Raw genomic sequence first — 25142 nt, forward strand, 5'->3', positions numbered from 1 at the left:
TGGTGGGTTATGTAACCAGCTGGGCTCACGCCTCTCTGTATGTTAGCTGAAGGCTGAGTGGAGATACGACGTGAGGGAGCTTCATCAAAACTGGGGAGCACCCTTTACACTCTTCTGCCAACTTAGAGCTGTGACCCCTGCACCCCCCCCCCCCCCCCCGTGCTCCCCTGTCCCGCCAAGTTGTCGTCTTCTTCTCCTTCCTAAACCTCCTGTCACCTGCCCTCAGTTCTCCAGACTATCATTGTAAAAAGCTCTTTTGGTGACACTCTGGTCCAGATGCACAGTTCTTTCTTCTGCCTGTCTGCCCAAGCAGATCACGCTCAGGCGGTGCGGCTCCTCTGCTGCTCGGGGCTTTGCCGATGTGCAAATGATTTGCTCAGGTTTTTTCAGCAACACTTCACCGCCCACCCAGCAGCTGCTGCCTCAGTTTACATAATGTCTGACTATATCTTTCTTGCTGATTTCTACCAGCGCTGATGAGAATTAGCGGGAAGAAGGTTTAATGCAGGAGCATAATTTAATCGTCACCTTTCATATGGAAATTTTTAGTGCTGTTGTCACTGACGCAAACTTCCCATGTTTTTGTTGTTCTTGTAGGAAAAAGGGATTTATTGAGCAACAGCGAGGTTGCAGGCTCATGTTTGAATGAGAGATGCCCTGCTTCTACACCCACATCTGTTCCTGGTAGGTTTTGGGGTAAAATTAAACTGAATATGTCCTACCCATGGTGGAAGTCACGGAGTGGATAAGTTTTAAGATTTTGTGTTTTGACTGGGGTGGTGGGCGTGTATGTGACCTTTCCAGCAGTAATCACTTCCTGAAAGGTTACTAACACACATACTGAGACATAAGCACGTACGCATGCACACACACTGAGTTTGTGCACACAAAGAAACTTGATGAGGCAGGGCGGGTGACTCCTACTCCTGTTTGTTCTCCTTCGTCTCCACGGATCACCTGCGCCATAAGGGCACACACGTGATCTCAGCCACATCCTTCACCTCTTCTTTCTCCTCAGCAGTCATGCTGTGCGTGGCTTTATTCATTTACAGTAGGAGTTGGAGGTGTTTTATTATCAGTCACTTGTCAGCGTCAGCTGAGTCACACTTTTATCTGAATTAGGTCAAATTGTTTTTGAATGTTGTTTTCATTTCATGAACTAAAATCTTCTTCAACTCTTCTAGCTCAGTTTAATAAAATTAAGACTAATATAAAAATAAATATTCTCACTGTGAGATTAATAAAAACAATTTATCAAATGAGCAGAATGTAATGATGGAAAAGGGAAGCACCTTTTAAGAAGAACTTTTAAAGAACAACAGTATTGCGTGTCAGTCCAATCTTGTGTAATTTCATACCAGATGTAACACAAATTTAAAGGTTCACATTTATCCCATTAGACACCAAAGGTCCTCTTGATAAAATCTCCCTTTTTATAGGTTTTCTATCTCTCTCTCTCTCTCGCTCCATTTCTTCACATGTTTTTCTCTGTGTTTTCGTCTTGTTAGGTGAAGATGATGGGACCGAGCGGGTGTGCGACACTCTGCTCATGTGTATAATCACTGTATTGAACCAGGGCCTGCGTAATGGAGGTGGTGTGGGAGATATTCTCAGGAGACCCTCCAAAGAGGTAGGACAAGCCGAAAACGAATACAGGGAATACAGAAAAATGGCATTTTCTCATTGTGTGTTCTGTCTGAAGAAAAACCTGAAATAAAATTCTGCGTTTCTTCCATATTTCCAGGAGCCACTATTTGCAGCTCGAGTGGTTTACGACCTTCTGTTTTTCTTTGTTGTCATCATCATCGTTCTCAACCTCATCTTTGGTGTTATCATTGACACCTTTGCAGACCTGAGGAGTGAGAAACAGGGGAAGGAGGAAATCCTCAAAACCAGTTGTTTCATCTGTGGTGTGTACAGACAGCTTCGTGGTATAGCTAGCATGCCTATGATAGACAAAATGGTCTAAGGTAGAATTCATAACAGAGCTAATGTGTATAATCTTGCAGGGTTGGAAAGAGACAAATTTGATAACAAAACGGTGTCCTTTGAGGAGCATATCAAGTCTGAACACAACATGTGGCACTACCTTTACTTCATGGTTCTGGTGAGAGTGAAGGATCCAACCGAGTACACTGGTCCTGAGAGCTACGTAAACAAAATGATTGCAGTAAGTAGGCCAAATATATACACACTATACACACAGGAAATGGTTACAGTGTATCTTTGTAATGCAGATTTATGTTCTTTAAATGTGACCCATTATGCTCATTTACGCATCCATATTTTTATTCTCAGAATCTACTAAAACAGTTATTATTCTTATTTATATTATGCTGGGCTTTGGTGCAGTGTGTCAGTTCACCCACTTTATAAAACAAACTTTTTAAGTGGGCTTAAAAAGCTTGACTGAAAGCTTCTCGTAAAAAGAAGATTTGAGCAGCAAGCGGTTGGGGCTGCCGTGCTCACAGCCGGCGCTCTGTGTCTGAGATGACGATGCTAAGCGGACACACTCTGATCTTTTACAGTGACGAGTAGAAAAAATAGAGCCGCTCAGAGGGATCATTTCTACTCGTCCTCATATGCTAACCTTATCTGAAACTTTGGCCAGCTTTAATATGAACACGCACAATTAATTACACTTTGCTAGTACTGTGTTGGACCCTCTATTGCCTTCATAACTGCCTTGATTCTTATTGCATAAATTCAAAAGGATGCTGGAGCCATTGCTTAGAGATTTTGGTCCATATTGACATGATAGCACCACACATTTACTGCGGATTTGTTGGCCGTAGATTCATGATGAGGATCTGCCATTACACCACATCCCAGATGTGCTCTATTGGTTTGAAATCTGGTGACTGTGGAGGCTGTCTGAGTACAGTGTCATGTGCAAGAAACCAGTTTGAGATGATTTAAGCTTTAACATGTCGAGTTATCCTGCTGGAAGCGGCTGTCAGAAGGTGGGCAGACTGTGCTCATAAAGGTATGGTCATGGTTAATAACAACTGTACTCGGTTAGGCTTTGGTGTTTAGGGTTACATTAGTGTTTAAACCATTCTTAGTTGGTACTAAAGGGTTCAAAGTGTGCCAAGAAAACATCCTCACACCATTACACCACCACCGGAAGCCTGAATGGATGATATAAGGCAGGATGGATCCATGTTTTTTTTTCTGTGTGTGAGTGTGAGCAGATTTCTCTAAAATACTCAGACCAATCTGTATGGCACCAATAACCATGCCATGCTCAGTCACTTATATCAGCTTTCTTCCTCTTTCTGATATTCAGTTGTCTTGAACACATCTACATGCTTGAATGTATTGAATTGCTGCCATGTGATTGGCTGCTTGTTAATCAGCCATTTTTCGGATGTACCTAACAAAGTGGCCACTTAGTGTATATGCGCACACACACAATAAGTCAAAGCGTAATAGATCCACTTTAACAGGTACATCTCACAAGTTGTTGTCTGATCAAAATAGCTTAACTCTCTTTATACAGATCACGTTTAAGAGACATACAGCAGTGTAAAGATTTAGGAATTTGAGACTGCACATTTTTAAGGTGGTACATAAACACACCCAAGCCTCCTTATTATTCCAGGAACATATGGACAAACAAACACATTCATTTCACCCCCTAATTCATATTTTGTTGGCAAGCTGCACCAAGCAGATGAGCATACAGATGTCTTCGTGTTAGAGCCTTAAAGATGCACAGCCTCTTTAGTTAGCAGACTTGCACAGTGTGCTATAGAAGCGTGATCCTCTACAGCAGACGAGTGATCAAAAAATGAGACTGAGCCTCTAGGACTGTGCCAGGCATCCCAATTTATTCTCCTTTCCCCTCGCTGCTGGAGAGAGATGGGGTTCTATACTCAGGTAGTCCTCACCATACTGAGCTCCTAACCTGCAGGGACACAGTGTGGTTAAATAGTAATTAAACCCAGTCCAGGCCTATTATCATCAATGTACCAACTTGCCGCACTGACACACAGACAAGAAGTTGAAGGATGTAAGGGCAACTAAAGGTGTTGCTGTTAGGTTAATGGATTCAAATGAAGCCTTGGAGCACAATGGCACATTTTGTGATTAACATTCAGCCGTGATGGGCATAAGAATGGTGGCATTATAATGAACAATTTGCATAACAAACAGGTGATAGACGTTGAATTAATATGCATCAGCAGGTCTTCCAACAGGTCGGTTCTCTGATGCCAGGCCAAGGTATTGCTGGGTGATGATGCAATGATGAGTCAGGAATTTACAAACCCAGTTTAAAAAAAAAAAGTGAGGACATTGTGTAAATTCTACTTAAAAACAAAATCTCAGAAACCCTTAATTTATTGTCAACAGAAAATGGAAAACATATCAAATGTTTAGGCTAAGAAAATGCACCATTTGAAGAAACACGAGCCAATTTTGAATTTCCACGCACACAGCAACCTTTTTCTTTTAACAAGAGCGTGTGAAGATTTAGGAACTGAGGAGACTGGGTGCTGGAATTTTCGGAGAGGAACGCTGTCCCATTCCTGTCTGATACTGGATTCTAACGGCTCAACAGTCCTGGGCCGTCTGTCGTATTTCTCTTTTCATGACACACCAAATGTTTTCAAGGCAGGCAGGCCAGCCCAGCACCTGGCTCTTCTACTATGAAGCCATGCTGTTTCAATGGCTACAGTATGTTTTCTTGCTGAAATATGCAAAAATATGTAAGGCTTTTTCTGACAACAACATCATCTGCATCTGTTCCTCTTAAATCTGTATGCTGTATGCCTTTCAGTATTGATGGTGCCTTTGCAGATGTGCAAGCTGACAATTCCATAGGTACTAATGCACCCCCGTACCATCAGATGGTCCTGCTCTCTTTAAAAAGAATTTCAAATATCGATCTGTCCGATCACAGAACACAGTTTTCCACTTTACGTCAGACGATTTTAAATGAGCTTTGGCCCAGACAAGGCAACAGAATTTCTGGATCATGTTTGCATTTGGCTTCTTCTTTTTTCTTTAACCTGCATTTGTGGATGACACCATGAACTAAAGCATTTCTGAGGCTGTACAGTGATTTCCTTGACAGTTTAGGCCTGTTTTCAGTGCACTGACACCAGAGGGCCTAAAGATCACAGGAATCCAGACGTTTACACAGAGATTATGAAAAAACCTTTGATTGTAGGTCATGAGATGTTCAAAATCTTTACAATTTTACATTCAGGAACATTATTCTGAAACTGTTCCACAGTTTTTAGATGTAGTTTTTTGCACATTGGTGCAATCTTTACCGATCTTTACTTCTGAGAAGTTCAGCTGCATGTTGTTCCACCCCTTTCTACTTAGTACCACTTTCTATTCCAGCATCTTGTTGCCTCTATCCGAACTTTGAGACATGTTGCTGCCATAAAATTCAGAATGAGATAATATTAATATTATTGTGAATAAATTGATTTGTAAAGAATCACCTTTTTTTTTATTTTTTAAATGAACTTCTAACTTCTTTTGGGTTTTACATATTAACACCTCTTAAGTGTTGCAGAACCCACACAGTCACATGCGCACGCACGTGGACAACTAAACAAACAGCCTGTTGCGTACAGTTTGTTTGTGCAGCGCTTGTATGCTTTACTGCAATCTTTCATATAAAATCCTACCACCATGTCAGAATAAATATAAAGAGGTTGTGCTGTACTCAGAGTGCAGGTGGTGCAGGTTTCACCTACGTGCAGGTTGCACAGGGAACTGAAAGCAGAGTTTTACATTTTTAAAATCTCCAGAAATAGTTTTTCTGTCTGATGCATTCAGCTTCTGACATTCATTAAGTTTAAGTTTGGTATATGTTTAGGGTATTAGTTGTTTGCTTACTTTACCTTAACTTCAGCTTTTTAACTAGTCTTATTTTGGATTTATTTTTTTGAACAGAAGATACACAAGTTGTGTGACCATATACCAGACAGTAAGGATCTAATTAAAAAATGCAATAAACTGCTCTGCTAGGGCATAATGGGACTCATGTTTCAGACTGTACTGCCTTGATTAGGATTCCTGTTTTGTTTTGTTTTTTCGTTGTTGCTTTTTTGTTTTTTAAACAAGTCTATCTCTTTGCTGCCCCGTCATCTTAAAATGTTGTATTAAATTGCTCCACTTGCTCACACATAGTAACTTAGTCTTGATAAGAGAAAGCGTCGGTGTTTTGACGTAAGCTGTAAAAGAGCAGCTGAATTGGAGAGAAGTGCTAGTCCATGATGCAGATGTCTGCAGCAGCTTGCACCGTTTGTGTTCTCCACATCCCAACACAGAGTTGTGCTTGATGTGATGTTCAGGTAGAAATACTGCTGGTGCCAGTTTACTAATTGGATCTTTTTGTTTTTTAACTCTATTCTCCGCTACTTCACTACAGTTTTAGGGTAACACTGGCAGCAGCTGCTGTATGAACTAAACTGCCCTCCCAGTGATGGAACAGAGCTGTAACCTGATGACCTCAAACACACATGCATGCAGGCACACACAAGCAGCTCCTGACTAATGATTTCATCTGGTAGGATAAAGTGATGTGGTGCGAAGCCAAAAAAAAAGAAGAAGAAAAAAAGTAGGATCTTGTTACACTGTGACTGTTCTGACGGTGTTGTGCATGTGGATGTGAGTCAGTGTGCGGGTGTTTGTGTGTAAAATTATGACAGCGACTACAGGCCCAGCAAGTACTGCAGCAGCCACAGCGTTACATAACCCATCTCAAGTGGCCTGCTAATAGCTCAGCCCTGCCTGGCACGTGCTCCCCTGTCCCTTTCTTTTTTTTCTCTCTCTCTGTCTCCCTCTCTCTCTCACACACACGTACACACACGTACACATGTACACAGTCACTGTCACATCATGAACCCTTTATTTCTGATATAACACACATGCAACGCATTGCCTTTAATAAAAGAAGCAAACGAAGGGCCGGCATTTGTGATGTAAACTGAGGACAGAGGTTAGAATTTGCTTAATGAGATGAAAGTACTGCTGTGGTTTTTTGTTAAATGTCCCAGTCAAGAACGTGTGTGTGTGTGTGTGTGTGTGTGTGTGTGTGTGTGTGTGTGTGTGTGTGTGTCAGTGATATGTGTATGCTTGTCTGGTGCACTGTTGTGTGCTGTGTCATTGTATACTTTGACACTCTTCTGTGGCTGCTGATCACAAGGACGTGTTGTGCAGCTACGTCATTCAGGCTGAACTCCATTATTTTAACCTCACTGAGCTTGACTAACCTCAAAGTCAAGCGTGTAGGGTAGAGGATCCATGGAGTTGTGACACATAATACAAAAAACATATTTCATAGCACTTTAATAATTATGTGCTGCATACTTAACTGATAATTAAAGTAAAGCAAGTAAAATCATTACTGCACAGATACTTTAAATTAAAAATAAATTTTGAGAAAGATGCTTTTAGCTAACCAGCGACTCTCAACTACTAATTTTACCCAGTAGGCTGCACTGTTTTAATGAATATGTCCTTTTATTGTACTGTATGTATATAAATGTCTGTTTCCATGCTTACAGCATGTCTAATACCTTCAGATATGTCAGGAAGTTTAATGAATCCTGTAGAATTACATGGATAGCATTATTGTTCATGATTAAAACCTATGCTTTAAGCCTGGGTTTTTAAAAAGAAAACAACAACAACAACAACAACACAGTGGTTGGAACCTGGAGCGTTGATGATATTTGATTATACATTGTTTGTCTTTGGTGACATCTAAGGTTGTTCCCACACTTTTATATCAGTACCCTGACTTTTCTGGAGTATATTACAGATTGTATGTACAGTATGTACCCGTACGGGATGAAATAAACGCACACTGGTCTGGTGACGGCAGCAGAGTGAGAAGCACATGAATGTCTGTAAATTCACGCTCAGTTATGTGTTTAAATTGATCATGAAGCGACACTAAAGCCTGACTCATTGAGACAGTGCAGCATAGCCCACAGTGGATTACTGTACAGTCTAATAAAGAGCAACAAAACATTGGTGGGATGTTTAACTTTAACTCTTTAATTAAACAATGCTTCAGGCAACATGAGGGACTTCACATACAAAATGATATTATGTTCACATTTTTGAGGGTTTTTTTTAATCCAGCTGTTAAGAGTGAGCTTTAGATAGTCCTCAGATGTTGGAGCTTTGTCTCTGAGCTCTCACAGCCTTTGCTGTGTGGTTTTTTTTTGTTTTTTTTTTCCTTTTTTAATTTTATGTCCCCTGTGATGCCAGAAGCCTAAATCAGAAAAGATCTTCAGTCAAGCTCTTATAGAATGACTTAATTCATACTTTACAGCACTGAGTAGTGAACAGACTGTTCTGGTTAAAAGAAAAAACAGGAATAGAAAACAAAGTACAGTAAAGGAGTGAAAGGACCTTTTTATTTACAGAGTGATCTGACTCAGATATCTGCAAAATGGCCAATGGAGCAAACTGTAACCTGACAACTTAAACTGACCTGCTAACAATGATTCAGATAAGTGATGTTACTTAAAGTGGCTGTTGCCTCTCATTTAAAATAAAAGCTGACATTCTGCGAAGAGGGTCTGCTTATGTGATAGCACAACTAAATGGCACCTAATCATAAATCTACTTCAGTGAAAGAGACTCAACCTTGTTTTAAACCCAGTTTTAGTAATATGTGTACTTGATCATATTTCTCCACTTCCATTCTTCACCAGGCCCCTTTTTTCTCTGTTTCTAACCCTCAGATGAGGCGTTTTGATTTTATATAATAACACCAGTTAAATGTGATAATTTTAATACTTCATGTTGGCGTCAGCTAAAGCCTAGCAAAATGCTAAAAATGCAAAGTTTATAACATCACTGGCCACTTCATTAGGTACAATTGTTCTGATCTGTATAATGTAAGTTAAGCTATTTCCTTTAGAAAACGGCTTGTTTGATGCATCTCTTAAAGTGGATATATTATGCTTTTACTTACTGTGTGTGTGTGTGTGTGTGTGTGTGTGTGTGTGTGTGTGTGTGTGTGTGTGTGTGTGTGTGTGTGTGTGTACACACTCAGTGGCCACTTTGTTAGCTACACCTTTTCAGCTGCTTGCTAAATATCCAGTGAGCAATTAGACATGCAGACATGGCCAAGACAACCTGCTGAAGTTCAAACTGAGCATCAGAATGAGGAAGAAAGGTGATTTTAGTGACTTTGAACATGGAATTATTTTTGGTGCCAAACAGGCTGGTCTGAGTATTTCACAAAATAATCATCTATTGGGATTTTCCCACCAAACCATCTGTAAAGTAATATGCTAAGATTGTTTGTTCTTTAGTTGAAAATGCCTTATTATTGCCAGAGATTAGAGGAGAATGGTAGACTGCTTTGAGCTGATATGAAGGTAGCAGTAACTCAAATAACCCATCAACAAACCAAGGTATGCAGAAGAGCATCTCTGAGCCTGAACCTTGAAGCAGAAAGGCTACGACAGCTGAAGACCACACTGGGTGCCACGCCTGTCAGAATTGGAAAAGAAAATTGGGGCCAAAGTTCACAAAAGCTTTGGTTTCTTCATCATGAAAATTAGTCTGCTGCACCTGGATGGCTTTCACAGTTGCCAGATCTGAATCCAATAGAACACCTTTTGGGATGTGGTAAAATTCTCATCGTGGATGAGTGGCCAACAAATCTGCACCAACTGTGTGATGCTGTGATACCAATATGCTAGCAAGGTAAAACTAATAGTCTCTGGTGAGTGCATGTGCATGCTAAACTGAAATTACTTTGAAGGTTCACTTATGATTTGGGTAACGAAGTAACTAAGAGTTTCTCATGTATTCCCAGTGCTATTATTATGATTTCAGTCTATATAGTAGAAATTTGTATTTTGTATACAACTGTCAAATTCACAACAGTTTTTCAGTGTTTGAATGTTAAAAATCTGACACTGCGAGCATATATAAAACTGATATGAACAGTTTCTGAGAGTTTCCATTTGTATTGTTGATGAGGAATGGACAAAGCAGTAAACTCACGATACGAATGTTTCACCTAGCAGAGTGGTTAAACCGATCACATGAGGAAATGCAAACAAATAACCGACACGCTCCACATCCCTGTCCACCCTCAGACGGCATGCCCTCTTCTTTGTCCTCAGCGTCTCGCACTCTGATCGGTCTTTCTATCCCTGCGGTTTATTCTTATATAAGAGAAGGTGGGAGAATACCTCACTCCTCCTACCAGACTTAACGTGGTGCCAGTCAAATCCCACTCTCAGCACCTTTTAAGTAATTTTTATCAGAAGAACTGGCTAAAGAATATTACATAAGATAAGCCGATGGCAGTCTGTCGCTGTGAAACCTATCTCACTTTCAGCGTTGCACAAGAGCCACGCGTGTTGTAAAACACACACGCTCGCTCACACCTTTCTGTGTACATATCCATGCAGTAGCAAATGAACAGCACACACACCCACACAGAGACAAACACAGTCACGCTTTACATAATTCTATAGGTTTGCATGCGCCTTGTTTTCTTATACCGTTGCTGCAGAGTGTTTGCTCTGCTGCTGCTGCGCTGTTAGAAAAACAGAAAATAAACATCCACGTTTTGCATGTGACCACACACGCGCGCGCGCGAGCGCATAAGTAACACTATACTCCCAGTTGTGTTCTTGATAGACGACAGTGACTCATCTCCTGTGTGCATCAACAGTGTGCTTATGGAGTGGGTGAGAATTGAAATGCCAGTTACTGTTCATTTAGTGTATTATTGCTATCTGCTGTATCCAAGAGACAGCAATGGTGCTTAAAAAAATTTACACTGTCAGGTGCAAAACGGAGAGCAGCTTCCATTCTGATGAAATGATTAATATTAAACCTCCATGCCTGTCTTCACTTACCACTACCTCTGTGTTTACTCTCCTCCTGCAGTCTGGCTTCAGCACTGTAATGCTCCTGACGTGTCTATGCAAATCTTGCATGTGTGCCAACATACTGTTGCTTCCATCTTTCTGACCTATTGAGTCAGCTTTATTTCAGGCGTTTATTCTTTTCACCTTTCTCTCAGTTTCTCATACATACCATCTCTCTCCCCCTTTCCTCCAGGAGAAGAACTTGGACTGGTTCCCTCGTATGAGAGCCATGTCTCTGGTGAGCAGCGAGGGAGACAACGAGCAAAATGAGATGCGGTCTCTGCAGGAGAAACTGGAGAACACTGCCAATCTGGTGGCTCAGCTCTCAGGCCAGCTGGCTGAGCTCAAAGAACAGGTAGAATGCTACTTCAGGCATTTTTCATGCTCTTGTGGAAAAGGTCTCTTCTGAGCATTGTGCTCTTTGTAACTGCTTAATAGCACAAAGTAAAACTGCGTCTTGTTCGGTAGCTGACTTCCACGCATGTGCTGTGAAGTCCACATCACATGACTCCTCGTAACACCAACAGGGGAGGAGGTCACATAAAAGACATAGCTTTAGCAGAGTCCCTATGCTCTCAGTTTATTCATGCAGATGGATTCTGCTACTGAACGCAGCACGACAGGTGACTATCACGTCAGCAGTCGACACGACTGAGAGCCGCCAGTGAGCCTCTGGCTGTTTGGATGACTAGCACCGCTGCTGCAGTGTGACTGATCACTCTCATCACCTGCCTCCTCTGCATGTGATTCCAGTCACAGGCCTGTCCTTGTTCCTCTTCTGCCTAATGTGTGAAAACAGCTCCTTATGGGGCAGAATAACACTTCACTAAAAAAAACAAAAACAACAAAAAAAGAGAACAGCTACTGTCGACCTCTGCAAGCAGTAAAGTTGGTAACATCTCGCTGTGTGCTGGGATCTCTCATGTAACCCCCAGTAACAGCTCAATATGTCTTTTATTACAGCACGGTTGAACAAAGATGGCAAGGCATTATCTTTGAATCTGTTTTGCGTCAGCTGCAGGCGGACCTATTCTAATCTAAGTTTGCCGGTTCTATTCTGACTAATAAGGAATCATAGGGTTAGCATGAATACTACTCCACCTATATGGTAAACAGAAAGTGTAGTTTACGCCACAGGAGGTGAGTGTGTTTATGGAGGGTTAGGTGAGGCCCAACCACAGCTCTGCAGTCACAAGGGAGGTCTGCAGGTCTCACACCAGATATGAACTCAAGACTGTTTCTCACTGGGAGGAAAGTTCTCCTGCAGCTCCTCCTTCATTACAACCTTTTGCTGACCTCTGCACACTATCACAGCTGAGACTCTGTGTAGGTTTATGTGTGTCGCTACTTAGCAGTGTGGCTTTCTGCACAGCCTGCTTTTTTTTCGCCCCCTTTATTTTGCATATACAGTTTACGGCTCACAGAACCCATGGACCCCATTTGTGACGTCAACACTGGAAACCACTGTAAATGTGAACCAGCATTTCTGATTCATTTACACACACGCACTTACTCTTATACATCCACTGTGCAGGTCACAGTTCTGCACACTCCCACACATGACTGTGTCCTCTAATGAAGTTTCCAAGGGACATTTTAGTTTCCAGTCATAACGGCAGTGTTGAACAAGGTTATTTTCATGCAGCCGTGCAGAAGATTACATCTCAGGCGATTTAAAATTGATAGAAGAATGTTGTAGAATAACTGTGCAACTTCTGAAATGACAAATTCAATGATTTTTGTCTAAACTAAAACAGTTTGTTCACTCTTGGAGGAGAAATCTACATGTACTGCAAGTTTATTCATATATATATATATATATATATATATGTATGTGTGTGTGTGTGTGTGTGTATATATATATATATATATATATATATATATATATATATATATATATATATATATATATATAACTGTACTACTACATTAATGGCAAGAAACCAAGTTTCTGTGTGTGCTACATACAGAATATACAAACCTTACAGCTTTTGTTTTCCTCCCCTTCTCCTCAACAGATGACAGAACAGAGGAAGAACAAACAGAGGCTCGGATTCCTGGGTCCTCCTCAGCCCAATCATCACATTCCAACTCACTGAGCGCTGCTATTGGCTCACTATAAAGCCAGAGAGAAACGCAGACACATGAACTGCAGCCTTGAGAACAACACTTGTACTCAAATGTACACCTACAATTACTGATGTCAAAATTTGCAAGGGACCAGCAAGTGTTGATGCTTAATTTTAGACATAGTGCCTTTTCTGTGACACAAAGTGACACAAACACGGCCTTATTTGGAGACAGTGTGCCTTTTGTGCCCACTCAGCCATAAGGGCCCTTGTGTACAGAAAAACTGGTCTGTCAATGATTGACCAGGCACAGCACACACCTTCCAATGTAGTGATAGCGTGCCAGACAGAAGCTGAGGGAAATGTTAAGGTAGGTTAATGGTTAAGTGCTGTCAGGCCTGTGGACAGCTGTCTTGGCCTCTGCTCCACCACTGTCATAGTGTTGATCAGCCAGCCCCACAGAGGTCAATGATTGGCTCGCAGGCTTCCAGAGGAAGAGTGTGCACACTAAGATCAAGAATTTTACCGTTTTAGATTTTTGTTGGTATTTATGAGAAAATTGTTGGTTCATAACTGGACGAGTATTTTTGCATTTTGGGAAAAAAAAGACTCATGCTGCCTTACTCGTTAACTTTTATAAATGGAACATTGCGATTGCTGAAAGTGCACTTTTTAAAATAAAAAAAAGAGTAAAAACCTTTAACTGCAAACAGTAACAGGTTGGTTTGAGGTATTATTATTATTATTATTATTATTATTTGAATGCTTTGTTCTGTTTAAATACGCATTCACCGCACCACTTCAGTTGCCTTTTACAGATTTCTATGTCATATATATATAAATGTGAATAAACTTATTTCCTGTGCAAAACTTTCTTGATGGTCTTAAATCATATATTGATACATCTTGACTGAAGATGGTAAGCTCACAGTTTTTTGTTACGTTATGAACATCCTTGTGTTTATAGAGATGTAAGCTAATACTGTAATTTACTGTATCTGCTCTAACATCCATCTCCTACTGTTTTATAAAGTGTCTTTTAGTGTAAATAATTTTCACTAGTCCCTCGTGAAGTGCAGTTGAGAAGTCTGCAGTTATTTTAAAGTTGCACAGATGAACACCAGACTGTGGCGTACTCCATCACTCAATGTCCTGAGACACTGTTAGCTGAAAGGCAGTGTGTAGAAAAATGTTTCAACTCTCTAGTAAAGTTCAGTTCAAATCTTCTTGTTGGAAATGGATGAGTACTCACTGTGAGCCCCTGTACACCAGTCTTAACTTACTTGTGCTCGTCCATGAGGGGGATGCAAGATGTCACGTCTTCTTTTAGATGAGCTAATATTTCGGCTCAGTTTCATGACTGTTATGACAAATTTACTTCTTCCAGCTTTGCTACACCCCTTGTATTTAAAGGGGACTAATTATGTACATTTCAAGCCCAGTATTTTTATTCTTGTGCTGTACTTGAGTAGCTATGCGTGATTCAAATTACAAAATAATCTTTATTAATTTTGCTTATATCTAAGTATAGTGCGGCCTCGTGGTTCATCGTCTGTCTGTAACAAGCTGTTTTACTTGCTTTGCCTTTAAGTTAACTTTCCACTGACTGTCTGCGCCTGGTAAAGATGTTGTCTACATTAAATGAGACTTTGACTATGTATAATATAAGTATCCATGAATAAATATGATGGAAAATGGCAAAAAAAAAAAAAAAAAAGCATAAGGCCTCCTTTCATTCAATACAGAATCATCATCAGATTTTTATCAAGTAGTTTATTAAGTCTGCAGCTCTTCATGTGTGAGATGAATGGCTGCCTGACCTTGTAAAGTTTGCAACCATTTCCCTGAATAGTGGATTTAAGTGTCTATAGTTTCAAAATGTGCAATAGCTGAATTAAATGGGTGGGCGGTGTTGAATCTGTACGCTTAGCTGTCTAGCAATCAGAGATACCAAATGTTTAATTAGATAGCCTTGTCATTTCAATCCGTCATATCGGTTAATGAATAGTTTCAAATAATCACATCCATCTAATTAGATTTATTTAAGTTTAATTCAGTACTTAAAAAATAGTTTTTAAACTACAAAAATAAAAGATTGTACAGGATTTCTAGAGCAGTAATTAACTATCAGTGAACGTGTGGTGGGAAAGCAAAATAGGTGCAATTATTCATTAATTGCACCTATTTTAACAAATTAAGCTGTAACACCTCAGCTTGGATATGTAAAAATAGTTAAAAGTAATTTGGAAAATGTTGGTGTAAAAACTAACCCCGCCAAAAGCTAAACGGTGATGGTTTTAAGAAGAAAAATATTAACGGCATTAATGAACTGAAGCATTAGCTACATTGAGCTTTGTTTCCACACATGGAAATCCCCACTGGTAATTCCACAGTCATCACTTGAGGAGGTGGTGAACTCAAACCCGTCTCTGCGTCTGTCTGTGCGTCTGTATGAAATTTGAAATGATTAACAAGTCTCAGAAAGTAAACTGGTCTCTTATCCTGTCTTGCCATTTACCCTCTGCAGAGAAGCCCATCCTTCTTGGCTTCAGTTCAGTGTTTACGCTGGCAGGCCTGCATTTGCTCCTGCTGCCTGTGACAGCCATTAAAATTAGTTCACGCAGTGCCATAATGGCGAGCAGCTGTCACTGCGCAGACAAGAAGGGTTAAGTGCAGCTTCACTGGAATGTGTTGCACTCAGAAATGGAAAGGAGGGAGAGGCTAATATCAGGACCATCACTGCTGTCTGGCAAAACTCTTGATGCTATATTGTAACACCACCGCTTCACCTTGCATCACTTCCTAAATTTGATCAGCTAATATTTATGCTGTGACCCTGGAGAGAAACCATTTAACTTTGATGTCCATTTACTATTAATGGCTAATAGCCTAGACTCTACAGTCTGCTTAACTTCATCCTTGGTGATTACCAAAGCCCTTTTAATGCACATGAGAAGTGTTTTGTTTACTTTATGAACACAACCTCAGACACATTTGGATCATCTTCAAGTCACATGCTTAGCTTTTGTGTATTCACTAGAGCAAGTAGGAAAACACCCAGATCAGTAAATATAAGGCAACATCTGAGACACCTCTGTGCCTGGAAGGCATTTTGACACCAATGCACAGAATTAATCAAGCCATATTTAGCTGGATATAAAGAGCATCTGCATGTAAAATGATCAAAAACACTTGATGTTGTTCAGTCTATTTTAGAGATGCAGAGTGCATCGTTTTCCTTCGTGTCAATACACATATTGATCTTCTGTCTTCTGCAGTTTTCTCTAAAGACTCTCAGCAGCATCAGTGGCCACCAGAGTCAGATATCAGACGATGCTTTTTTGTTGTTGTTTTGCCTGGAAAGACAAACTGACCACACAGAAAGCTGTTACCTTCCAAAGAGGTGGGTGGAAGGTCCCTCATCACACTCATTTTTATAAATAACCATGGCCTCATGACGACTGGCATGTGACTTCCTTTGTATGGCAGTGAAGTTGAGTTGTTTCTGGTCACATGATGCATTGACATCATATCACAGAAAACAAGCACATGGAGAATATTGTTTTCCGTCACACACACACACACACACACACACACAGTTGTGTATCGTGCAATATGTGTGAATAAATCATTAAACAGAATGAATAAATCATTCCTACAATAAATGACACACTGAGTTAATATTTTTTAAGTTGTGCCATAGTCTTTGAGGAAAGCCACATGTGAGCAGTCACATGTAAATTATGATCACTACATATTTTGTTAACGAACAACAAGTTTCAGTGCCTGCTTTTACGTTTTACATTATCATGATAGGCTGCCCTTCTGCCTGGATATGCTGTGGCTTGTGAATGGATGTATAGATTGGCGTAACTTGCAGGTAGCATAGGTAAAGCTTACTCTACTCTGTTTTCAGCAATAATAATACATGTTTTAATGTAAAGACCAAGTAATTATTCTGAATGCAATGTTCAGTCTTCATTTGATATCTATATACACTCATTAGACACTATTGGGCTCAGTGTGCAAGTACTAGATTAGACCCCTTTTGCCTTGAGAATTACCTTAAATGTTCATGGCATAGCTTCAACAAAGTGCTAGGAACATGACTCAGAGTTATTGGTCCATATTGACATGATAGCGTTACACAGCTGCAGATTTGTCAACTGTACATCCCAAAGGTGCTCTATTGGATTAAGATCTAGTGACTGTGGAAGCCATTTGAGTACAGTGAATTCATTGTCATGTTCAAGAAACCAGTTTGAGATGACAATATGGTGACATGGTGCATTATCTTGCTAGAAGCAGCCATTAACAGATGGGTACACTGTGGTCATAATAGGATGGACATAGGCAGCAACAATACTCAGGAAAGCTGCAGCATTTTAATGATGCTCAGCTGGTACTAAGCGAATCAAAGTGTGCCAAAAAATGTCCCCCACACCATTACACCAACACCTGTGGAACTGCTGCCATGTGATTGGCTGATTAGACCTTTGTGTTAATAGGCAGCTCAACACTTTACCTAAAGTGCCTGGTACCTGTGTATGTAATTACAAAAAAAGGGAAACTGCAACTGCATACAGCTGACAAAAAGGTTTCTATTTGTGCCCAAATATGTTAAGACAGTCTTGAAAGAGTAACTACTGGCATTTTTTTATCCACATGAAATTAATTCATAAAATTTAAGATTTCAGTTAATTAACCTTTTATCACTGACAAAACAATGTAGGGTGTATTTGATTCAGCACTAGTTACACTCTTCCTCTGGGCATACATTTCATTCATATGGAAACTGACTCATGCTTACGTTTCCTGCTTAGCATGTTGAGATTGCAGGTAAATATTGCTAGAGTAGTAATAAATAACACAGAAACCTATTTCATTTAAAAATAAAAACCACCATTTATTTTTTTCCCCGCTTCCTAACACAGCTCAAACACTGTGAAATGATTCACCATAGGTCACTTCAGTCCAGCTGCCAGTCTGAGTCCCCCCTTTCCTCACCCCGTCTCACCCCTCCTCTCTTTGTGGCTGCAGCAGTTCCACTCCTACAGGCTGTTTGACTCATGCTGGCTGCTGGCCACCTTCCACCACAGCCCAGTTCAGTCTGAAACCAGTCTTATGAAGTGTAGCCTGCTCAGGTTATGCTACTGCACTCAGAACTGTGTGGCGTTTACTTGTACCAGCTGAAAAGGACTTTGATAACGTTTTTTTTGTCAGGGGAGTGAAGTCTGTATTTAGCGAGCTGCATATGTTTAGTGGCAAAATTAATAAACTAAATGATTTTCATCAAAAAAACCCTGAAAACGAACCTCAAAATGCACATAATATAAAACAAGGCTTTAATAAAAGGGGATTTTATGCAGTAACAGTAACAATAAATAAAGCATTCATTTTAAGGTTTAAGATTCATCTTACTAATATTTGCTAATGTGTGAACAATCCTTTTTTAATTTTTGAGGCAGTTTCATTCTGTAATTGAGAATCATTGCACAAGAACTCGATGTGTTTTAGGTGTCGTGGTTATGAAATTTCTGTGAATGAGATGAAAACATAACTAACAAAAATATGAAACACAATAAGCTGCTTTTGACTTTACAACTTCTTTTCAAGGACTAAAAATTGGAAACTGGAAGTAGAACTTTACTTATATAAAATACAAAAAGCTGTTACAAAGCTGATACAACTTCCAGCATAAATACATTGAGCTGCTGCCACGTGATTGGCTGACAGAGAACAAGCCAAGGCACACAAAAAGACAAATATTCCAGTCCGCCAGAGTTAAGTCAACCTCCCTCTTGAGCTGACTGACCAGAGGCACCTCGTGAGCTTTGCCATCTTCAATTAAACTTTCTGCCACTGCTGGGTTGAGGGAGAGCCAATCTGAAGACCAGCAAAGAAGACCTGATAGCGGTGCTTCCACATGATGAAGGCACCAACGGCACAGATGAGCGCTTGGGCCAGATTGAGGAAGATCTGGATCAGGAAGTAAAGTGTGAGTGTACCGGTGATCACCTCGCAGTCACTGACTCCCTCGTAAGTGAAGGTGCGAGCTAGTAGATCTTCTTCATCGAGTATGCAGACGCAGGCTTCTACATCTTGCTCACAGATGAAGCTGCTGGTTTGCTCGTAATGGTGGGCAGCAAACGCCATGACCAGCACAGAGATGACCAGGCCAATCATGCACAGGACAAAATACAGGAGCTGTAGGGGCAGAAAGCTAGCGTGAGACCAGACACTATGAAAGCTTTCATCAGAAAACATTGTCTATCTTTTATTCAATATGTTTTTATATTCTAATCCGGCTCCCACTTTAGCCTGTTGTCTCATGATTACCCCACAGTGCCAAAACTGTAGCTTAGAAACAGACGTGCTGGCTCAGTGCCTATGGCAAATTAAGTTCAAAGAGATTACCCAGAATACTCTGACCCTAAGAGTACTGGTCCAGCTCTTAGCACGAAGGGGAGATATCACATATATTCCAGTGACCTGCAGCTACAGCCACCTCCAACCTTTAGTGGATGTCCTGTGTGAGAATACTTGCAGAGAGCATCTAAAAATACAGTTTCAAAATGTGACAGAGGCTTTGTGCTGTTTATGCAACTGCACGATTGCAATAACACTAAACCTTCATCTTAATCCACCGCTTATATAAAAGGAGCCCTCATTCGCTGGTGTATTTTGCTTTCAGTTACATGCTGCTTATAGAGTTATGCAAGTGATGAGTGGTGCTTGATTTGAAACTGCATTTATGTTAATTTTGGAACAGCTGTGAGATGGAGAGTATGGATGATTACAGGGGAGATGCATGTAAAGCAAGTGCATCAACAAGCACTCTGCTGAACAGTGTGGGCTTCACTAAACAGGTGATCGGAAAGCCCAAAGTTGAAAGTAAGGATGCTGTTGTCGTCGTCGTTGTTAAGAGTCTATGTGCTGTCCACTTTTACAGAGCACTTCAAAACTCATAGTCACGAGTGTTTTTACACAGTTAATGAGAAATAAAGTGGTCATATGAGTCCCTATCTAACAACACAGTTAACACTTAATGTGAGAACGGCTCCCTCTCCCTTTGCTCTCTCTTTGAACCAAGGGCAACTGGAATTAATAAACAAGCTCACTGCAAGGCCACAGATTCTTCAGAAAGAGAGACAGTGTAGTCGCGTATTCACTGACAAAGTAAATTAACAAATTAAAACACATTTGTTTTGGTTTGAGGGCTGTTTGAAGGCCAGACAAGGAGGTTTTTTCTTCTACATAGAACTTTTGGCTAAAAAAAACTACAAGAAATGACACCTGACATAAGGACATACTGTGCTGTGAAAAAATATTTGCCCATTTCCTGATCTCTTTTTTTATGTAACTGTCACACTTACATGTTTCAGATAATCAAGCAGATTTTAATATCAGACAAAGATAACCCGAGTAAACAAAAACAAAGATTTTAAATGATTGCTTATCTTATTAAAGGAAAAAAAGCTATCCAAACCTACCTGATGCTGTTTGAAAAAGTAATTGCCCCCATTGTAAAATCTTGAATTAACTATGATTAATGAATTATATTCACCAGCCCCACCCAGGCCTGATTACAACAGACCTTTGAATCAATTAAGAAGCACAAACAGAACCTGACTGACAAAGTTTAGTAAGCTAAAAGATATCAAAAAACACATGATCAAAAGAAACAGCTGAGAAACAAAGTCATTGACATCTATCACTCTGGAAAGGGTTACAAAACCATTTCCCAGGCTTTGGGAGTCCAGTGAACCACAATGAGAGCCATTATCATCCGAGACCAACACAACTTTTCCAGAAGGCCAAAAAAGAACCCAAGACCTGCAGGCCTCACGTGTCTCAGTTAAAGTCAGTGTTCATGATTCAACACTAAGAAAGAGACTGGGCAAAAATGGCATCCATGGGAGAGTTCAAGCTGACCAAAAAGAACACAAGGACTCGTCTCACATTTGCCAAAAAACATGTTAATGATCCCCAAGACCTTTGGGAAAATATTCTGTGGACTGGCGAGACAAAAGTTGAACTTTCTGGAAGGTTTATGTCACGATACATCAGGCATAAAACTAGCACAGCAATTCAGAAAAAGAACATCATGACCAATGGTGGGTTAATAGTCTGGGGCTATTTGCTGCTTTATGAACTGAGTAACTTGCTGTAATTGATGGAATCAAAAAAAATTCTCTTCAGCAGAAATTTTTAAATGTTCATCAATTTGTGCTCTGAAGCTCGAGAACGCTTGAGTTGGGCAGCAGGACGATGACCCAAAACACAACAGCAAGTCCACCTCTGAATGTCTCAAAAGAAAAAAGGAAGGTTTTGAAGTGTCCTAGTCAAAGTCTGGACTCAAATCCAATTGAGACTATTCATGAATGAAAACCTTTCAAGGTGGCTGAATTAAAACAATTCTACAAAGAAGAGTGGACCAAAATTCCTCCACAGCGATGTGAAAGACTCATTGTATCAAGAGGCCAAACACTTTTTCACAGCACTATACTTTGCTGCTATGCAAGACAAATGGATAAATGAACAATGCAGTCAAATTTCAACAAGTTCAATACTGTCTCATTTAGGGATTGGCTAATATCACTAGTTTGTGAACTTAAAAATGCAAATGATCAGAATCTGTGTCTTTCTGGTGACTGAGGTACATCGATGACATTTAAAGCTACACAAAATAGACATGCTAGCATTGTTTTGTTTTTTTAACAAGCCTTTCTGCAAATTAGCAGCATTTTCTAATACAAAATACTGCTGAAGTATGCTGTCTTTACATCATTTACATATTTGAACCTGGTATGCACAGAAGACCCAGACATAAAAAAAGGATGCCCCTTCCCAGGAAACAATGATCGGCTGATTTTAATTGCTTTGAAATTCCAGCTGCATACATTGTGTGGCTAATTAAGCTGTACAATCAAGTCGCATTAATGAAAGCACTCCTCCGCTCACACGGATTCCTGCAGAGCACTTTTAAACAGGAATGCTGTTAAATGCTTTTCTCTCTATGCTTCTGACAGTTGCAGTTCCCTGAGACCAGCTTTGTACTTTAACAGGGAGTAAAATAATGTTTTCTGCAGAGGTTTTCTGTCTGAACACTAAGCCTGGTCATACTTTTGACTGATTCTACAAATCGTGGGACAATTTCAGACACTTGTTTTCGCATTAATAAGCAAATGTTTTAAGTCACCAGGCTTTCGCTAAGCTCACCTTGACAATGAATTGCTTCGATGTTCTCTCATCAGGGACATAGGTGATACAGTACAGGACAAAGCCCAGGATGGAAACTAAACACAGCTGAAACATAACAGAAAAAAAGGGTTTAGCATTATTTGGATAGACTCAGTCATCAAGGCATTAAAAACATCTACATGATTTGTGACAACATGATTTTTAAGCACCACAAAGATCCATTTCATCCATATATATAGCATATATGAATGACTTGTAGATCATACATTTACATACAGTTTAGACCATGAATAAGAAAAAGAAATACTTTCCCCCAGGTTTTCAGAGGTGTTTCCTGGTATTACATGATTCAGCAGTAAGCTGCCATCTGACTACTTTACTCTGTCTTTCCCTTTCACTCCCCTCCTCTCTCTTTCTTGCACACAAACACACTCACACTCTATCTCTGTGTCTTCAGTGCAATTGGAGTCTTGTGACTAACGTGAGGCATCTTATTTAAATGTTTTTCTCAGGTTCTTAAGCACTCAGGATTCTCTGGAAAGTTCTTGATGACCTCAATGTTTTTCACTTGGCTGAATCTCGTGAGGATCTAACTCGGGATGTTGATGTCCAGGGATGTTTTCGAAGGCAGATGGCATCTGTGATAGGCTGGGGTAGAGCCCAGACACAAAAAACACGTTTTTTTAAACATATATCACTGAAAGGTGAGCTGAAGTCTTAGCCCAAACTATAATAATAAGTAAATTTGCCTTCCCCCCTTTTTTATTACACATTTCACAAGGAAAGATGAACACTTTGTGCCTCATTGGTTATACAAGTTAAAGTGCGTGCATTTGTAACACTTCAACTTACAGTTTATCCACTTTTTACGTGTTACTCTTAACAAAGTTCACCTTTGTGAGCTGAAACCTCAAAGCTTTACAGTTTAACTGATGCTCCCAGTCAGTTACACTTCAACATTAACAAACTTTCAGTGCTTTCGTGACCTTTTTGTTAATTTCTCTTGAAATTCCACTTCTCGTCTTAACCTAAATGAAACACGCAACTTATCTTTCATTTGTTGTTTGCATCGTAAAAGTTTACTTTTGTGTGAAACTATATGTGATGTGTGCGTGTATATGTGGGGGAGACCGGATGGCAAGGATGCAGAGGTACTCAAAAAGATGTACATCATATTTGCAAATAATAATGAGGTCTTCTGACACTGTGTGGGTGTTCGTGGGTTAGTTTGGAATGCGGCATGCTGTTATTGGATGACTCATCTCATCTGTCCAGATGTTTAAGATTTCTTGGACATGCAGTGTGAACAACAGAAGGTGCAAGCTGATGCATGTGACTGAGAAATAATGGAAATGCAGGTGTATGCATTCAGGTGAATATGACAGATGGAGATTTGTTACCACATGACAATATTAGTGATTTCCCATGGCTACGGTGCCTGTCTGGCAGAGACAGCCTGGTGGGGGCCGGTGTTGACATACAGTGTGCTAAAGATGTACAACACAGGTGTGTTGCTGAGGCTCATGCAGAAGTATCAGAAACCGGAAGTTCCATGCAAACAAATGAGTGTAGCGGATGATGATAGAGCGTAAAGTATGCAGCTTACAATGATCCCAGCCCAGTGTGGAGTCTCCCTGGCCAAAAGTGAGGGACTGATAGCCAACATAAGGAAGGCCACGGCTGTGACAGCCACCCCCAACAGCAGCTGGAGCAGAGCGATGAGCAGAGGGAAACGACAGACTCTGCACTTATGGCCATCTTCTGGTGTTGGGCTCTCTTCTCTCTTCTTCTTGCCCTCCTTCTTGTCTGAGGAATCTTTCTGTGTCTGTCTCATTTCTCTTTCTGCCTTCACTTTCTTTTCCTGTGTCTCTACACGACTTTTACTCTTTGGGGTGTATGAGCCCGCCTGCGGTCTCCCTCCCTTCCCTTCCCCTCCCTGCCCTCTCTCACCATAAACACAGCTATGGCTGCTATTTGGAATCAGAGAAGGCTCTGAACTAATATGGAAAACATTTGGACTGGAATCCTAACGCGGCTCCAGTGCCACATATAGAGCAGGCAGCATACTGAGGAGGGAAGGAAGAGGAGGGATGGGAGGCAGGAAGACACAAAGGGGGATTCCAACTTACGACAATAAGATGATTTATCGTGTACTCACATTAAAAACAAAAAAGGGAAAGTACAGAGAGGGATCAGCAGGTATGAGTTAATGAACAGCCAGCACAGAGGAGGTGACACTTCATTAAAGAGCCAAGTGACTGTTTCATTCTTTGTCAGCAGTTACACAAGACAACCATATGCCGCCAGCCAGAACGTGTCACATGACTTACAGGAACGAGTAATGTGATCACAAGGCATGTGAGGGCATTACAGTGGCGCAGATTTTAGTGTTTTTGGATCATTTTAACGTTCGCAAGGGAGGAGCAGGTGTCAGTAACAGATGAACTTTATGTGGTTAAACTATAAATATGCAGTAACACATTTATATATAAAAGGTTTTTATTTCTTTTTATCCTCACGCTTCACGTGTTTATCGCGGTCAATACAGAGAACTAACGGGCTTACGAGAAACCGAGGTGTTTGAAGGGGACTGTGATCACTCATCATTTTCAGCACGTCGGACTAACAAGTCACAAAACTTTATCCCGGGACTAATAAAAGAACTGCGACGCACGTGTTTCAGCACACAGCTGGGCCGGTGCCATGGTTACTGACAACGCAGCTTTGGGGAATTGATGTACAACTAAGGTTGTCCTGTCGCACAACAACGTACATAGAGGGTGCAGGGTGCATGAAAACGCATGAGCGCACACATTTTGTGGACTTTAAAAAGCTCACACCCCCATGTTTACGCTCCGTGTTTACGCCACAATAACCTGTCTGCTGTTCAGGCTCGGTCACGTTACGTGACCGGTTCTTGTTTTTATCTCGCGGAGGCTTCTTTCCCGAAGTGCGACTATTCGTGATCAGTTTAGAAGTCTGTGTCTCGCTC

The 25142-nt window shown here is 40.6% G+C and overlaps 2 protein-coding genes across 2 annotated transcripts in view; one reads left to right on the forward strand and one right to left on the reverse strand.

The window, feature by feature from the left end:
• Positions 1-13816, forward strand: part of itpr2 (inositol 1,4,5-trisphosphate receptor, type 2) — a 63958-nt gene extending 50142 nt beyond the window's left edge. Inside the window, exons 52-57 of the mRNA XM_026176344.2 lie at positions 598-684; positions 1509-1630; positions 1745-1910; positions 2010-2170; positions 11071-11232; positions 12896-13816. Coding sequence (XP_026032129.1) covers positions 598-684; positions 1509-1630; positions 1745-1910; positions 2010-2170; positions 11071-11232; positions 12896-12976 — 779 coding nt within the window. The 3' untranslated portion in view covers positions 12977-13816. The remainder of the gene's footprint in view (positions 1-597; positions 685-1508; positions 1631-1744; positions 1911-2009; positions 2171-11070; positions 11233-12895) is intronic.
• A 4452-nt stretch (positions 13817-18268) lies between these two features.
• sspn (sarcospan (Kras oncogene-associated gene)) lies at positions 18269-24367 on the reverse strand. Its single transcript, XM_026176372.2, has 3 exons — positions 23757-24367; positions 22169-22255; positions 18269-19153 (listed from the first exon to the last, which is right to left on the reverse strand). The coding sequence occupies exons 1-3, from the start codon at positions 23982-23984 to the stop codon at positions 18794-18796; spliced, it is 675 nt and encodes a 224-aa protein (XP_026032157.1). The 5' UTR covers positions 23985-24367; the 3' UTR covers positions 18269-18793.
• Between the last annotated feature and the right edge of the window lie 775 nt (positions 24368-25142).

The sequence above is a fragment of the Astatotilapia calliptera genome, chromosome 7 (genome assembly GCF_964374335.1).
Source record: "Astatotilapia calliptera chromosome 7, fAstCal68.1, whole genome shotgun sequence".
Taxonomy (NCBI): domain Eukaryota; kingdom Metazoa; phylum Chordata; class Actinopteri; order Cichliformes; family Cichlidae; genus Astatotilapia; species Astatotilapia calliptera.